This window comes from Panthera uncia (genome assembly GCF_023721935.1).
Source record: "Panthera uncia isolate 11264 chromosome A3 unlocalized genomic scaffold, Puncia_PCG_1.0 HiC_scaffold_12, whole genome shotgun sequence".
NCBI lineage: Eukaryota > Metazoa > Chordata > Mammalia > Carnivora > Felidae > Panthera > Panthera uncia.
The window spans coordinates 2605168-2623788 of NW_026057579.1; the positions used below are offsets into that span (position 1 = coordinate 2605168).

The 18621-nt window shown below is 41.6% G+C and overlaps 1 gene segment (V, D, J or C); it reads right to left on the minus strand.

Moving 5' to 3' along the window:
• Window positions 1-618: 618 nt before the first annotated feature.
• LOC125937422 (Ig kappa chain V-III region MOPC 321-like) overlaps window positions 619-18621 on the minus strand; it is a 98893-nt gene continuing 80890 nt past the window's right edge. Inside the window, 2 exon segments of the V gene segment in view lie at window positions 619-1140; window positions 5346-5383. Of these exon segments, the coding sequence occupies window positions 809-1140; window positions 5346-5383 (370 nt within the window).

Genomic DNA, 18621 nt, shown 5'->3' on the forward strand with positions numbered 1-18621 from the left:
GAATGGAATGCCCAACCGATTGAGCCAGCCAGGTGCACCTTAGAACTTGCCCAACATTTTAATGAACATTTTTAACCTTGCAGTAAAGTAAGGTTTAAATTAGGTTGTGGAAAGCACTCAGTATGGTTTTTGGCAGATAGAGAGATCACATTCCATTAAGTTAAAGTGCCATAATGGACTTTGCCATTTCCCTGTTGCATGTTCATTTAGATCATTTTCATTGTCTTGTTATTTTATATAATGTCACAGTGAATGACTCTTTATAGATGTTTCTTTCTTTTGAAAAATTTGCTTTGAGTAAATTCTTAGGTAAGTTCAACTGGATCAGAAGATATGTGACTGTAGAAACTGTCACCCTTAAAAGGACTCTGAGGGTCTGCTGAGGAGGGGAAAATGAGGAAGCAAGCCTCTTACACCATGGCCCTGGGGGTGGGCAGGATATGAAGACAGGTCGCTTATGGCTTTCATGGAGTGTCTCGTAGAGGACAGGAAGGTCAGGTAGAATGCGGGATGATGATTTTTATACGTGGTGGTGATTTTATAGCAACTGGGTGTTTAGTTCCTTAGAAGATAAACGGGGTAATTGGAAAAAAAAAAAAAAAAAAAAACTATACCAACTGGTGCAAAGATTCACTTTATTCATTTCCCCCCAAATATTATTAGCATGATTAAAGCCAAAGAGGGGGAGGCAGTAAGGTGGGGACAAGGGCCTGCAATAGGTGTGGGTCTCCGATGGGGAAAGGTCCGGAGGCCTGAGGAGGGAGACAGAGAGTCTGGGACTGAGGCGCAGTTGATGAGGCCTGCTAGGCTACTCTCTCTGACACTCGCTCCTGTTGAAGCTCTTGACGAGGGTGGAGGCCAGGCTCTTGTGAGTGACCTCGCAGGAGAAATTTTCATGACTTTGGTACTCTGTACTGGACATCGTCAGGGTGCTGCTGAGGCTGTAGGTGCTGTCCTTGCTGTTCTGCTCTGTGGTACTCTCCTGGATGCCTTTGTTTTGGACAACGCCATCCACTTTCCACTTGACATTGACCTCTTTGGGGTAGAAGTCATTCAATATGCACACGATAGAGGCACTTCCTGTATGTAACTCGTCCAGAGATGGTTGGAAGAGAAAGACAGATGGCTGAGCATCACTCCCTGAGGAAGGAAGCACAGAGAATGGTTGTTAAGTAACAGGGAAGTTCTCCATTTGGGCATATTGTTTGTGGGCAATCCCGGAGCCCGTAAGAGAGACAGAGCAATTTATTCTGTGTAGCAATGAGGGAGACCAGGAAGCAGATTTATAATCTCCATGATTTTGAGTGTTTCTCTAGTCCCTATCTCTTAAGAAAGTTTTACACTGTTTTGTTTGAACTCTCTGCAGCCATTTTAAGGGCTTTTTTGCTTTTCTGACCTCACCTTTCCTTCAGCTGTGTTCCCTGCCCCCTGCCATACACCCAGTACTTTAGGCAAAGAAACAAAGGCCATTTAGTCTGATTCCCTCAAAGTTTAGAAGAGAAAACAGGTCTTGGATCCCCTTACAGCGATCATTCCTCCGTGCCTCTCCCAGAACTGTGTAGCAATATCGGGCTGCTTTTTCCTTCCTGGGTTTTCTTTGAGTGTGTTAGAGCCAGACCCACGCTATAGAGTGACTTTAAGCCCCGAGTCTGTGCCTGGGCTGAGGCACAGCCCTGTTACCTTCTGTGATCAGGCTAGCAACTCTCCCACCTCCTTACAAAAGACTTGAAGGAAGACTGAGCCCTCGTCTGACAGCTGTCATGATATGGGGCGATAACAGACCAGACAGTGGGGGTCAACTGTAATTTTGGCCACCTGCCTACGAGGAACTAGCTAGCTTCGCTTCTGACCATGAGCAGCTGCCAGATGGCGTCTGGGAAATCCCCCCCTGTGGGCATTCAAGCTGTCTGGTCAGAGAGCAAGGGCTAAAATAACAAATCTAGAATCCTTTGCTGGGAGAAGACTGCAGATAAGTGAACAGGTTTTTATAAAGCTAACCTCCATTAACAAAGCATTTCAAAGTAAGATACTGAACTTTCTATGTTTTGATTTTTTTTCCTCTTTTCCCCTTCATTACTAATTTTTCTCTGAGAATTTTATAAAATAGCATTGGCCGCAAAAGAGTGTGAATTCTAGAAAAAAAGGAAGGGAAGTATCTAGGAAGATACTCCTAACCGGGTGACTCCTTGATGCCTTTAAAATATCCATCCTGCATTCAAATATTAAATGATTAGCACATTGATATGGAAAGTCTTACAAGACATTTTATTAGCTTTTAATGGAGTTTAAGCTTATAAAAAATGTTTTTAAAAGGCCCTAAAATAGTTTTAAAAAGCTACATAGTTTAAATAGTTCTAAAATAGTTCTCAGAGTTTTAAAACAGCTCTAAAATAGTCCTATAAAACTGTTGCAGACCAAAAATAATCTTTCATAAGCACCACTTTTGAAATCAGCTGAAGTAAACAACAAAAAATTACTAAACTATTTTAGAGGGTATGGAATTAAAATACTCAGATTAAAAATTTTCTACCACAGAATGAAAGTATTGGAAAATATATTTATATCAAGTTTTTATTAATGGCATTTTTCTATGATTAGATATTTCATACAACTGAAAAATAGTCCTTCCCAAGCCATTAATTTTTTGAAAATTAAAAACATGTCACAAATTTATTTTTTTATCTGATGGTATTTAATGTGAACTCAGTAAAAGTTAATTGATTAAAACTGGAATGGCCAGACGGCCTTAAATTCAGTTTTTGCTGGTAAGGATTTTACTCGGAAAGAATGATATATATTTCTTTCTTTAGGATTGTACTTTTATTATTTAAATATATTTGATGAGAGGATATTGAAATCATTACATGTCACTGAAAACAAAAGTAGCTTTAACTTTTTTATAGTCCTCTAATGGAAATTTTCATATAACAATGACTGAATTTTATTTCTGAAATTTCTAATAAATCAGACTTCTCCCTGTTTCTTCTATGTTAGCTCAGTGCCCACTACATTTCTATTCTTTTTCGTTACTGCCATTATTCGTATCACTGTGTCGGGAAAGCCGCCACAGTAGAGTTGAACAGGCGAACGAACGTGGAGTGGCCGTGGCCTTTAGTGGCTAGGCGCACTGCCACACGAGTGCTGTGGCCTGATCACGAAAGTTATTCGGTCATGACAAAAGACCGCCATGAGGTCTATAGACCACGCAAGATGTGCCATGGCTTCCTTGAAGATATAAAGTGGCCAAGTAATAACGGAGGGAAATAAAAGAACACACTCACTAAAATATTTACTATTTTTCTACAAGTCCATGAGCATTCAAACATGCAATTATTTTATTTTACTTAATTTAAACGAATGTTTTCAAAACTGAGATTTTCGCGATAACCATCTTTTCACCATTACAATAAGAAATCATCTCACGTTTAGTCTAATATAGAAATTGGATTTTTACAAAGAAGGTAGCTATCAGGATATAGAACTTCTGTAGAATTTTTGAATAATAACAGTTAATCACTTGTTTTAGTCTCCAAAGATAGCATTGCAGCTGATTCTCAATTAAGCTGCAGGTTTTACATGGCAAACAACCATGCTTTTCTAACTTCTTACCAATTTTTCATGCATTCTATGGGTTTTAATTGTTATCTTATAAAATTATTTATCAGGAGAGAAAACAGACTAAGAAGTAAATTTCTGTATCACACAGAACAAGCAAAACTCGCTATAACATCTGGTAAAACTCAGCGAAAATTAGTTCACTTTTTCTCTCGAGCTTCAAAGATTCCTTTTCATCTACACTAATTTTTTTTTCCTTTTGAACAATGAAATTTAGATTAAATTAATCTTTTTGTCTAGAAATCCATTTTTGGAGCTGAGTTTAACTTTTGAAATTGATGACAAATCTGAAATGGTCTCATGTACCGTCTGCACAAAATTCATACTTCAGTCTCTGAAAGTCATCACTGATATTTAGACCCAAATTTCAACAGGCAACAGAGAAAAATTACTTACGTTTAATCTCCAGATGTGTCCCTTGGCCAAAGGTGGTCCACTGTATTAACTTGATTACTTTTCCCTCAACACAAACCTCTTTTTGCTGCTAAGCTCATTAGATTGATGGATACAGAGAAAATCTGGCAATTTAGATGCCATGTCAACTAACTGTCTCTTTGCTCTTCCTTGAGACAAATTGATTTTCAGTCCCTTACTCATCTGATTTTCAGAAGAATCCCGTGCTCTTCAGAATTGCCCTCAACTCACACTCCACACATAAAAACCCCCAAATTTCACAACGCTACCAGAAAAAGGACTAGAAAAGTGTACTTACGTTTGATCTCCAGCTTGGTACCTGGGCCGAAAGTGAGCCGCACTGAGGGCTTTGACACTTAGCCCTCAACAAAAACCTCCTTCTGACGCTGATCATATAAGAAAGTCCAATTCCGAGAAAACTCCAGCTGTCTTTCCCCTTCTCCCCACAAAGCCTACTCTCATCACAAACTCAACGATTTGTTTGCTTAGCTGAAAAGTTGGCTATTTTCTCATTTTCTGCTATTTTCTTTTGGGGCACCAGGAGTGGCTCATTTTACCAAAATGTCACAAACTTGAACAAATATTACAACAGGACGAAAACCTCACACATAATTGAACAAAAAGGTACTTACGTTTCATCTCCAGTTTGGTCCCCTGGCCGAAAGTGAACCACAGTGATTTCCCTTAACCTCCACCTCTATGAAAACCCACCCTGAAATGGTAGTCTCTCTCCCCAGTGACCCTATTTTGATTTGGAAATCTTAAAAATCAGCGGTCAGCTAGCCTCCAGTGGAATGATTTTCCCTCCTCTGTACCTGATCTGGGAATGAGATTTGTTTTATCCCTGACATGTAATTAATTAGAACACTTGAAAAGGCCGGGGGGCGGGGGGAGAAAAAGCAAACCAATTAGACAAAAACAGTGAAGAATTAGTTGAAAAAAATACTTACGTTTTATCTCCAGCTTCGTCCCCTGGCCGAAACTGTACACACAGTAGTTCCTCCTAATCTCCTTCCTATACGAAAACTGAATTTCCTTTTCTGACAACTGAGCAAGGCTCTGTGTAGAACATATAATTATGCTTCCCCATAGATTTCTGAAACTATCACTTAGACAAGTTATTCTCACCCAATGACTGAATCCCGTTCCTCACAGAAAATGTGTAATCCACTTTTGAGTTTGTTTGTAGACTTTATCTTTGCCTTAGAGGATGTCAGATCCTGGTTGTAAAACGTCAGCTTATACAGATCGCTTCATAGATCCGGGAATCACAAGACAACAAACAACTGAAGAAGGAAGGTTTGGGTTTTACTCACGTTTGATTTCCAGCTTGGTTCCTTGGCCAAACGTCCACCACAGTGATAGCTCCCCATTGTGTCAATGTACAAAAACCCTTCTCACTAAAGGGGACCAGAGGCCCTGGGTCAGCTGCTGAAGCTTTACTCTGTTTTCCAGCAGGTGTCGAGCCCTCAGGGCTTCCCTGATAGAGAATGTTTTTTAGGTAAGATCTAAAATCTTGGAAGAGGATATATTTATGTCTACGGGCTGATGATCCCTTTCTTTAGCCATCTACCCTATCTGGACTGCCTATTTATTTATTTGAAGGTAGGCTGAATGGAAATGACAAAGAAAACATAAGTTTTAAAATTTTCACTCTTTTATACCTTCTCCTGGGGCAGGGAGCTTTTGCAAATGATAAACCTCATTCAGTATAATTATGGGATTCTAGTTTTCTCTCAGTTAAGGATAATTAAAGAGTGTCTTCGTATTTGACCTCTCCTTTGCCATGATATTTCAAAAAAGGTATACTAAATGTATATCAGATCAGATCAGATCAAGGCTCATGTTTTACTTTAAAACATATTTTGGCATCAAGCTGTAGAGGACATCTGAGCCCAAAACAAAGATCAAAGATCAATAGAGTAGAAAGTAGACTTTACTTAGTTGATCATCTGTTGTCAGAGGGTACCCACCATGTTCAATGAGATGTACAGAATGTCTTTGGAGCTGCTGGGGAATCGTGCCATGCCATGGTGTTTCCGTGGTAACCCCATCAAAGTGTGTGTGTGTGTGTGTGTGTGTGTGTGTGTGTGTGTGTGTGTGTGTCATTTTGAGAGACAGAGTGAGGGAGGGGCAGAGAGAGAGGGAGAGAGAGAATTCCAAGCAGGCTCTGTACTGTCAGTGCAGAGCCCAATGAATTTTTTCAAAACTCAGTTCAAGAGAGACCTTCTCTTGGATTATCCCCCAGCCAAGTGACTCTGCTTTGTAGACTACAGAGACAGATCTAGAACACCTAGTTGTTCTTACCGGCTGTCAGATTCTTTCTACCCTACTGGACTGTAAATTGTTTGATGTTTCATTGTCTTGTATTTGGAAGGCCCAGTCTAGTACCTTCACTTGGCAAATGTTCAACAAACATTTGCAGAATGAATGAATGAAAAAAAAAAAAAGACATTCCACAATGAAGAGTTGAAAATCAATAATGAACCAGAGCTAATAAATTATAATAAACCAAAGACTAATACTAACCACTGAAATAGTATGTTTCAGGGGCACCTGGGTGGCTCAGTTGGTTAAGCATCTGACTTTAGCTCAGGTCATGATCTCAAAGTTCATGGGTTTGAGCCCCACGTGGGGCTCTGTGCTGGCAGCTCAGAGCCTGGAGCCTACTTTGGATTCTGTGTCTCCCCCCCTCTCTCTCTCTGCCCCTCCCCGGCTTGCGCTCTGTCTCTCAAAAGTAACTAAACGTTAATAAAAAAAAAAAAAAAAAAGAAAATATTTGGAGCTCCCGGCTGGCTCAGTCAGTTAAGTGTCCAACTTTGGCTCAGGTCCTGATCCCATGTTTCATGATTTCCAGCCCCACATCAGACTCTGTGCTGACAGCTCAGAGCCCCCGGAGCCTGCTTCAGATTCTGTATCTTTTTCTTTCTCTACCCCTCCACCTCCCTCTCTCACACTCTGTCTCTGTCTCTCAAAAATAAATAAATGTTAAAAAAATTAAAGAAATAATAAGTTTCATAAGAGAAATTGTAACTGTAATTCTGAAAGGTAGGGGTAGGTTTCCTTGATTCTGTCAGCAAGAGTTTTGCTATTGTCTTTAATAGCAAAATCAGCAGTGGATCTCACCAGAAGATGAGGAAAGAGAGGAATCATGGAGGTAGACAGAAGAGAGAAACTGGCCAGTGGACATTTAGTGTGCAAAAGAGTTGACTGAGGACATAGTCAACATAGGTCCTAAAGAGGACAGAGTGATTTTTCTCTGCAGAGATACAAGCAATACTAGCCATAATACTTGACATTTATTGAACACTTACAAAGTGTCAGACATTTTACATGAATCATCCACATTTAATTATTCCCCAGAATCTAGGAACAAGAAACTGATATTATCCCTGTTCTATAGGTGAGGAAAATTGAGTTCAGAGATGTTAAGTAACTTCACCCTAATAGTGAGTGGCAGCACTGGGAGCTCATGCACTTAATTGGCCCTGGGAGTAGAAATACCCAATGGAAGCAGCATGCATGGCCGATGACATTGGGGTGGGAGAAGGAAAAGGGATCTCCTTAGACTGTCCTAGGGATGGAAATGAGTAGATGACTGTGCTCAAATGTATATACAAGACTGATCATTGAAATGTTTAGAAGTTGAAGAAATGGAAAATAACTGAAATTTTCACCAATAGGAATTTGGTTAAATGGATTATGATAGAACTTTGCAATGGTGCACTAAGCAACCAATAAGAGGATGAGGTCGGTTTCTATGTAGTCACAAGGAAGGTGTTTGTGAAAATACAGGCCATGGAATGATATGTTTTGTGTGATATTGTTCCATTTTAATGGATATATATGGATATAAATACAGGATAATTCCTGAAAGAAATACAACAAGTTTTACTCAGTAGTTATCTCCTGGGCTTACAGAGGTATGTTGTTTGGGAAGAGGAGAGCGATGACACTTCCTTTTCCCCCTTCTGTATGTCGTAGATTATCTGATTTTTAAAAATTAGGTGAATACATTCATTTTGTGGTTTTCAGAAACAATAAGGCTGCAGCAATTTTGATAAAAAGTAAACTCTGACATTGCCTACTAGGATTCTCAATATTCATGTACAATGTATAAATATAATTTTAAATGATATATACACGTGCATGAGGGTTTTTTTGGTCAATTAATGTTTTTCTGTAATCTTTAAATCAAGAATTAATCTGGTTCTGTATAGGAGATACAAATGTAGGATAGGTGGGCGTGAGGGAGGGGCTGGAAAGTGGGAACGATAAAGATGATATGGCTCTACTGGGGATTATGTTCCTCAGTGAATAATGTGAAATTGGGAACTAATGTGAAGTTGGGATCTACTGTGAAGAGCGCGTCTAAATTATTGTACTAATATAGTATTTGCTACAGTATTTGCTTATCATAAGAACTATTGTGACAGAAACTATTTTACCGATCCCATATAGTTGTGATCAATAAGAATGGCTGATGTGATGTTGTAACATAACACGGATCACTGAGAAATGGTTGAGATTCTGAATATGTGTATGGTTCATCATTCGAAGGTAAAGGTTGTCTTCAAAGCATCTGTGAGGTTCTGCCAGGATCTACCATTCTACAAAACGCCCATGATGGACCTTGATAATACTGATTTACTGAGGAAAGGCACACTGTCAGTACATGAGTCTGACAGGTTCGTGGATTTGTGTATAAGAGTGATGGAAATGAAAATTTGGGGAGAGCATTCCAACAAACTCATCACTGAAGCTGTTTCCCATTTGACCCCCAGCAAAGTTAGATTCTTAGAATAAATTCTAAACTGCTTGTGGAAGAGAGAGAGAAAGCAAGGGAAAGAGAGTGAAACGAGAGACACCAAATGCCCACCTGTAAGTCATCCTGAAAACTATTGCTAAACTGTCTAATCAATGTTTTTCACATCTACCATTTCAAGAAACACTACTTTTGCCCTTTAGTTGGCGTAATTGACCAGGCTATTTGGAGACATCCGCTTCACTCACACCGGTAACATACAGTAAATCAGCTGACTTGTCCGGAACACTATGGCATAGTTTTGCTTTTTGCAAGGTTTGAGGATGGTGGTTTCCTTACCTGGCTCTGGAATATTTGTGTCTGATAATCCATCTTGAAGTCTGTGGTTCAATATTTTTTTCTACCTCATCAATCACAGTGGAGTCCAAGATAGGTGGTTCTTTTTACATCAGCTTTACTCCTCCTTAGGATTGTAATGGCTATCATTTATTCTTGATTCAAGTTGATATCCCATAAGGTAAGGATGAAATTCTTGAGTCCACATTCACTGGTGCCTAGGACTTGATCAATTGGCGGTCTTCCAGCTAGAGTGCCACAAATTGACACCTATCCTGAATTCCTAAGGGGCAAGGGTGGCCCCATAGCAAGAAGAAGGGAGACAGAGGAGGTTACTTGAGAAATTGCTGCTTCCTTAGTCCTTTGGAGCTGTATCTGTTTCCACTCATCTCTGAAGGAAGAGGTACTGAAAGAAGCAAAATCCTTTGTTCTAACATGTGCACATGCTTGTGCCGTAAACATGACCCAAGATTTTGGACCTGCTCTGGAAAATGTAGATGTTCATCATGTTTCCAAGAAGACATTAAGGCTGCGGGTATTTTCTGACTTCCTAGAGTGAAAAAGAAAACAGCAGTAACAGTGCAGGGTTTATTACCCTTGGAGAGGCTTGCCACCCAGATTTACATGTCAAGTGTTGTGGTTTCTGGTTGGTTATACACAAGTGATGAGTCCCTCGAACTCTGCTCTGGAGTTCCCTGCCCCCCTTTGTTTGTCCCCTTGGCATCTAGCCCTAGCCCTGTGTCCTCTTTTATTCTACTACTGAGAAACCTATCATGGACAACTACTTTGATTGGGCTAGCTCTGGATGCAGTTGTGAAATTGATGATTTCAGGCTTGATTCTTCATACTTGTTTTCTTCCCCACTGTCAAATCTTCAGGTCCCTCATGGGCACTCTGCTTTGCTCCCTGATGGCTCAGGACCCAGCCCTGAGTGCCCTCCACCCCCCACCTAGTCTTGCTCATCTTGGGTAAGGACTTGGGCTCTGGATCTTTTCTGCCCACAGTCCCAAACTGCCTTATACCTTCAACGTGTATAATCCTGATCCCATGCAGAAGGATTCTGATCTCTCACGGCTTTCTGTTCCCATTAGCTTTTCTTTTCAGCTCTGTGGGTCTTGGTTACCATTTGACCTAATATTGTATTGTTTTTGCCTCTTGCCCTATTCTTCCTGTTCTTGTGGGTTTATTTCTTTAAAATAATATTCTTAAAAATCTTTTTTTTTTTTGTATTTTAGGGTGTTTCAAAAAAATTTTTTTAATGTTTATTCATTTTTCGATATTCATTTTTGATAGAGACAGTGTGAGTGGGGGAGGGGCAGACAGAGGGAGACACAGAATCCGAAGCAGGCTCCAGGCTCCGAACTGACAGCACAGAGCCTGACGCGGGGCTCGAACTCAGGGACTGTGAGATCATGACCTGGACCGAAGTCTGTCAGAAGCCCAACCGACTGAGCCACCCAGGTGCCCTTGTTTGTTTGTTTTTAACAAGCAGGTATTGTGATGGAATGTATGTGTTTAATCCATCATCTTAACCTGGACCCTCTCTTAATTGACTCCTTTGAGTTCTAAATGGGGTTACTAGGCCAGGTCCTGGCTCTCTCTCCCACCCTAATCAGCATACACATTCTAGGGCTATTAGTCTATTGTTGGTGAAAGAGGAAGCACAGATTACTCCTTTCTCCATCACTGCCACCCCCCCAACACCCCAAGTATCCTGATTATCCTGGCTGATAACACAGAGTTACAAACAAGGCAGAAGGATGGGAAGAGGGCAGGCCTACAGGAAAACGAATGCACTTACACACAAAAGCAAAACCGAAACCCAACAGATTGAAACAAGGAATAATTTGGACTTAAAAAAAAAAAGTTTGTTTATTTATTTTGAGAGGGAATTGGGGAGGAGAGGAGGGAAAGGCGGAGAGAGAATCCTAAGCAGGCAGGCTCTGCATTGTCAGAGCAGAGCCCAATATGGTGGCGCTTAATCTCACGAATCTTGAGACAATCTCACAAACCTTGAGCTCATGACCTGAGCCAAAACAAGAGTCAGATGCTGAACCTGAAAGGGCGGGCCTACGCTGGCCGACTCCATCTTGTTCTGTGTCCTTCACCTTGACCACACCTCCTCCCCTTGAGTAACCCCCTCCTCACCTGCCTAACAGGACTCCGGACCCTTCCCCAGGACCCTTCCCCAGCCAATCGGCTGAGGCCATAGCCATTACCTCACCAACTGCCCCTAGGCCCCAATAAAACCTTTGTCCTTTTGAAACTCACCCTCTCTCCCCGGTATCTCACCGCTGCGTCGGTGCAGGTAGGGGATTGAGCTCGAGCTAGCTTGAATAAAGGCTCTTTTGCTTTTACATCGGACTCGGCTCCCTGGCGGTATTTGGGGATCACGAATTCTGGGCATAACAAACCAACTGAGCCACACAGGAGCTCCTGATTTGGACTTTTAAGTTGAGTATAATGGACCTGTCCATCACTCGTTCAAAATCCCCCTTGCAATGACAGAAGAAATATAAAAATGAGAATAAAGTTATTTTGTGGTTGGAGAATCATGCAGGATCCCATTAGCAGAAAAAAACAGTTGTGGAAAATCACAAAGATTTAAATTTTGTGATTCAGTTGATGGAGAAACTGAAATCTAGAATCTTCCATTCCATTGCAAAAATAGAAGGGGTCTTTGAGTAGCCAGTACTGATTTTCCCTCAGAAAACCGTGGAAAACAAGCACCTCAGAGTTATTAGGGACTGGGCCTGTGTGTGGGATGGGAATAACACCTGGGCTGCCTCCATTGAGGCACCCTTCAGGCTATGGTGATAGTGATAGAAAGAAAAAGAGGCAAAGTTACAGGCATTTAAAGGCAATGGGATAAAAATCTTCCAGGCCACTAAAAGAAACAAAAAATGGACAAAGAAAATTAAACCAGTCTGGCAAAATTCAGGAAAAGGAAATAAAAAATCAAGAGAAAAATGTTAGATAAATAGAATTACAAAATAAGATGGAGAGACTAAGTCCAAACAGAATAGTCATAAACTGTAATAAATGCTGTTAAGTTATTCAAAACTTGAAAATGAGGCACAAAGATGACTGACAATGAAGACTCTTTCCTTGACCAAACTGTACTGTGGCTCCTCTGAGCTCTCTTCTCAAGTGGACCCCGAATTTTGGGCTTCTGTGTTCATCTTTGCGTTGTCCAATTTTAGCAAGAACCATGTTAAGTCAGTTTAACCAGAATCCGCCTCCTTGATATCTGGTCACTGATGAGGGAGCGTGAGGCAAGCTGAGGACAAAGCACAAGCTTACAACAACCCCCAACCCTGGCCTCCCCCGCCCCCACACCTCCCACCCCAGGTAGGATATGTGTGATATTCCTCAGGTACCCTGGCCCCTGGCTGCCCATAAACAAAGGAAAAGACAGAAAACAAATGGTTAAAGGATAGAGTCTCCATCAGTTTACAAATATCTCATCCTGAGGGCCTAATCTCCAGGAACTCCCTACTGGTTTAATGATAATGCTTTGCTAGAGGGAAAACCACTTTAGCTTGACAATAGCTAGGCCTCCAGTAATCCTGAGTCTTCTTCAGCATATGGAAATCCCTTCAAGAAACTTCCTCTTGACTTTATCTCCCCCAACTCCACTGTGTATAAGCAGTCACTCTTCACAACCCCAGTGCAGCTCTTTCTGTCCACTGGTCCTGTCCCCATGCTTTAACAAAATCATCTTTTTACACTAAAAGATGTCTTCAAGAATTCTTAATTGGCCATAGGCTCCGAACCCCACCAACACTCCAAACCCCAATCAATCACCATCAACATCTGATGGGCTCCTCACCTTCACTGTTCCCAGGCGATGTCTGATCACCCCAGCGTGCCTTCAGCAAGAGTCCTGTTAGGTCGATTTTACCAGATCCTCCCTTGAACTGGATGTTTTCTCTTAGTCATTTTTCCATCCGCTGACCCCCACTCTGCTCCTTGGCTATAAACTCCCACTTTTCCTTGTAGATGGAGTGGGGCCCAATCTCTCCTTCCCACTGTGCAGTGTTTCCTACACATTATCTTGATGATCCTAAGTCTGCCTTACTTTTCTTCAACAAATGTCTTGAGTAATTGTTTCTTTAACACTATGTGTCCTTTCAGGGTCATTTGACTTGCTAGAGAAATGAAGTTTTTAAAAATTTCTAATTATACCTAATTAAAAACTAGATTTCAAAGAGTTGCATGTTAACCTAGAGAAAACTGATGTCATGAAAATGATAAATTATTTTTGTCTGGGGAGGCAAAAGCATCTGACTCTTGGTTTCAGCTCAGGTCATGATCTCATGATCTTAACGATCTCATGATCTTAACGATCTCATGGTTCATGAGTCTGAGCCCACATCGGGCTGTGCTGTCAGTGTGAGCCTGCTTGGGATTCCCTGTCTCTTGTCTCCCTCTCTCTCTGTTCTTCCTTGCTCACACTCTCTTTCCAAAAAAAAAAAAAAAAAATGTATCCAATCAGAAAGGAGAAATTCCTTAAAAGGTGAGGTCAGTGTGTTCTTAGAAAATGTAGGGATGCAGTTAGGAAATGGAACGTCCATAGTTCTCTGTTCCTTCTATGTATTTTGAAACCAAAGTCTGTGAATTATGGTATTTTGATGATAGATAAAAGAGTTCTTACTCACCATTGTGCTTTCAGTGACTAACAAGTGTCTGGCCTCCAGCTGGTGCCCAATACATATTTATTGAATAAATGAACGAAATGAACAAGTATTGTTGAGGAGTCACGGGAAATCCTTGTTGTTTTCTCTTTGCTGTGGTCCCCTCTGGTGTTTGTCTTTGGTAGTTTCTGAAGCCCTGGAAACTGGACAGTGGTGCCTTAAACCAGGATTGTCTTCATGACAGCAGACCCAGAAACCATGTTAGACTGAATAGAAAATAGACTGGGTGCCTCCTGGGAGGGGTTTTGTAGGTTTGTGGACTGTTTGAACTGGCAGAGACAAACTGTGTCTCTCCCCATTGGTAACAAACAGGAGGAGGCTAGGTGTCTAAGAGAGGAAGTGATTCACTCAAGGCTACACAGGTAGGGAAGGACTGGAATGGGGGAAGAACCAGATGTTTTGCCTCCCAGTTAAAGCACTTCTATTACATTTCCTGAGGCACTTGGAAAAATATTTGCAGACCAGGAAAATGCTCTGCACAGTTGCCATCTGGTCCAAGTCTGACGGGACATTTTTAATGCACTTTCTGAAATCCAGTGAAAGAATGAAAAATGACCCTGAGCAACATGAACGTATGTGTCTTTCTTCAGCATGTCAGCTGCTGTAGGACTCAGGATACCAAACAGTTTTTAAAACTGGAAAGAACTGCAAAGTTATATTGCAAAAATCATGGGTAGAGGGAGGGGTAAAGATTTTGGTCTCAAGGCTATCCTCGTCCCGTGACATGATTTATATTTCTAAATAATGGTGGTCCGCACTCTTTTACTATTTCCTGGACAGGTTTTGTAAAATAGAGGTTTTTTTTTTTTGTTTTTGAGGTTTTGGTAAAACTTAATTAACCATACATTTACCTGGACCTGGACCATGATTCAAACAAACTTACTGAAACAACAGTGTGTAGAGATGATCAAGGTGGTTTGAATAAAAACTGGGAATTAGATAATATTAGAGAATTACTTTTAGTTCTGTACCATAGTAGCATAGCACTTAATTTTTTTAAAGTCCTTTTTGGTGAGCAATGCACTAAAATTCTTAACGGATCAGCTTGAAAATACTCCAGTGTGTGTGTGTGTGTGTGTGTGTGTGTGCACGTGCGCGTGCACATGTGTGGACATGTATATGATCTATCTTTGTATATGATTGGGCATTGCTGTAAACATTAAAAATGAAAATAAAAAGAAACAGTGTCACATTTCCTAGAGTGACTCACCACACACTAGTCAGGGTGCAGTTGTGAAGTTATGCCAGTAGATGGCAGTGTTGTATAAGCCAACAAACCTACATAGGTCTAATGGGATGGTTGAGGTTTCTGGGTAACAAAACTACAAACCAGGTCAGATTTTATTGTTTTTAGGCAAAAAGTCATGGAAATATTTGAAGAGAAAAAAAAAAAAGGCAGGTATAGAGCAATCTTAAATTATTTTTAAAATAAGCGATTTATAAGTCTTACTGAGAATTTAGGTAGGATAGTAAAATAAAATCCCCTGTAAACTTATTACCCCTGTATAAACATTTGGTCCACCCCCGTCCCCTCTTTCTGTTTCTCTACCTCCAGCTCTATTTCTTAGTGTATATTGATTTTCAGTGGTCAGCCCCACTTACAGGGGAAGCAAATTTACAGATAAGTGGTTGATGAGCAACAAGCCTTTTGGATGATTCTCTTTTGTAACCAGCGTGATCCTTAAAAAAAAAAAAAAAAAAAAAAGGAAACTAGATGTAATGATTTCCCTGTTTAAAACTCTTCAAAGGTTTCTCATTGCAGTTACAAACCCCTTGTCACATCCTCCTAGGCCTACACCCGTGGTTCTCGTTTTTGGCTGCTGTGATTGGAACCTCCTGGGGAACTTTAAAAACTACTGATGCCTGGTTTCCACCCCTGGAGATTCTGATGGAACCAGTCTGGGTGGTCACTGGCCACCGGGATTTTCATGAACTCTCCAGGTCATTCCAGGGTGACTTGACCTGACCCCTGGCTACTGTCTAACTGCGTTTCTTACTCCGCCCCCTCTCCTTTTGCTCCATTCCCCAGGCCTTCTTTCTGATCTTTGGGTTGAGTTCTTTCTCCCCTCAGGGGGACCCAGAGCCTCCTCACTGCTGAGCCAGATGCCAGGAGCCCTTCAAGGCCAACCCCAGATTCCATCTCTGTCACGGTCCTGGCCCCTGGGGTCCTCTTAACTATCAGGAATCTGGAACTTTGGAGGGCCGGGAGTTTAGCAGCTAGAATCTTTCATCCCTGGTTGTACTTGGAAACGTGTGCATCTTTAGGTATCAATTAAAATATTCACAAGGCTAATTTTGTCTTCACAGTGAAGATGTGGAGTCTGAGGTGTTAAAAGTCATCCAGGCTCTTTGGAGTCCTTTATGCAGGATCAGAACCAGAGTGAGGCAGAAGACGTACTCGCCTCAGGCACAAAACTTAGGGAGATACACACACACACACACACACACACACACACCGCTCAGTAATTCAGATAAAATAATCTTTTAATGCAATATTTAAAAATCAAAATTTATGCAAAAATCCATGATAAAAAATATGAGAATTGGAAGTAAAGACTGGATCTAGCTTGTGAATAAAGAAATATCAATGGAGTGGGCACCTGGGTGGCTCATTCAGTTAAGCCTCCAATTCGGCTCAGGTCATGATCTCACGGTTTGTGGGTTCGAGCCCCGCTTCAGGCTCTGTGCTGACAGTTCAGAGCCTGGAGCCTGCTTCAGAGCCTGCTTCTCTCTCTGCCCCTCCCCTGCTCACACTCTGTCTCTCAACAATAAGTAAATTTTTTTTTTTTTTTTAAAGAAGTGTCAGTGGGGACTGTTTATTTTGTGGCTGTAGTATACTTGAGAGAATTTGATTCTGTGCCCTTTCTTGGGCGTTGTGTCTCAAGCTAGGGTGATAGGGATTTTCAGAGGTATAACATTTGTGATGAGAATATTTTATAGTAAAATGCAAATGGACCAATTGTGGGAAAGAATGCAAAATTTCTCTGAAGGTTTAAAAGAAATAAAAAAAAAAAAAAAAAAAAAAAGAACCGAAGGAGTGTTTCCTCAGAAAGCTTTAGGGTAAGTCCTCAGAATCCTAGAAGATACCCATTTTGTTTATTCTGCCACTAGGTGTGGTCAGCGAGTGTGAGAGGCAGTCATAAAGCTTGTAATTCCAGAACATCAGGGGGCACCTGGGTGGCTCAGTAGGTTAAGCATCTGACTTAGGCTCAGGTCATGATCTCAGGATTCCTGGGTTTGAGCCCCCCATCAGGCTCTACACTGACAGTGTGGAGCCTGCTTGGTATTCTCCCTCTCCCTCCCTCTCTCTCTCTCTCTCTCTCTCTCTGCCCCTCCCCGGCTTGTGCTCTCTCTCAAAATAAATAAATAAACTTAAAAGAAAAGAAATACAATTGGATTTTCCCTTAAATTTTTCCCCCCAGGGGGAGAGAATTGGGGAGTACAGACATGTCCCACACCGTCTTGCCTGGATTTCCCATATATACAGCCCAGCAGTTGAGTCCTACCCCGTGAGAGCTTTGTAAAGTAAGAGAAGGAATAAGAATGGTCTATGGAAAGAACAGTGGGGAGGCAGAAACGAATGCTATGCCTGGCATTCTTACAGGTGGGACCTGAGGGATGTGAAGAGTGTTACCAGTCAGGGTTCTCCAGAGAAACGGAACCAATAAGATATCCATGGAGAGAGAGATTTTGAGAACTGAGAGTGTGGGGGTTGGTGAGTCCAGAATCTGTAGAGCAGGCTGGCAGCCTGGAAATTCAGGTCAGTGTTGATCTTGCAGCCTTGAGTTGGAAATCTGTAGGCAGGAAACTCAGGCTGAGTTTCTATGTCGCATCTTAAGGAAGAATCACTTCTCCTTTGGGAAACTTCAGTCTTGCTTCTTAAAGCCTTCAACTGATTGGATGAGGTCCCCACCCTCATTACAGAGAGTAATCTGTTATGCAAGGTCTACTAATTTAAATGTTAATCACACCAAAAGCTACCTTCAATGAGAAAGAATGAAATATGGCCCTTTGTAGCAACGTGGATAGAACTGGAGAGTGTTATGCTAAGTGAAATAAGCCATACAGAGAAAGACAGATACCATATGTTTTCACTCTTATGTGGATCCTGAGAAACTTAACAGGAACCCATGGGGGAGGGGAAGAAAAAAAAAAGAGTTTAGAGTGGGAGAGAGCCAAAGCATAAGAGACTCTTAAAAACTGAGAACAAACTGAGGGTTGATGGGGGGTGGGAGGGAGGGGAGGGTGGACGATGGGCACTGAAATGGGCACCTTTTGGGATGAGCACTGGGTGTTGTATGGAAACCAATTGGACAATAAATTTCATATATTGAAAAAAAAAAGCTACCTTCAGGACCACATCTAAACTGGCAATTAACCAAACAAACTGGGCGCCATAGCCTAGCTAAGTTGACACGTAAAATTAACCATCACTAGGGGCGGATTGGGGGGCTGAATGATGGGAGAATTGACCCTTTGTCAGGGTGAGGTATGGATCCCCAGCTTGGATCTACTTGATACAGAGTATAGCTGGGTCTTAGGAAATTTCTCACGTCAAGAAGCAGTGCAGAGGCCACGTGGATGCCCACAGAACAGCCAACGTACCACCTCACGGAGTGAGCACCAGGCATCTGCCGCGCTCAGAGACAAGATTGGAAGAGTTTCAGTAGCTGGATACCTGAAGCCACAGAAACCTATGCCGTCCTTATGGGGATGCACGCTTAGTTTCTTAAGGGAATTGCACACCCCCACCCCCACTCTTCCCTCTGCTGGGGAATCAACAGCAGGACCAGG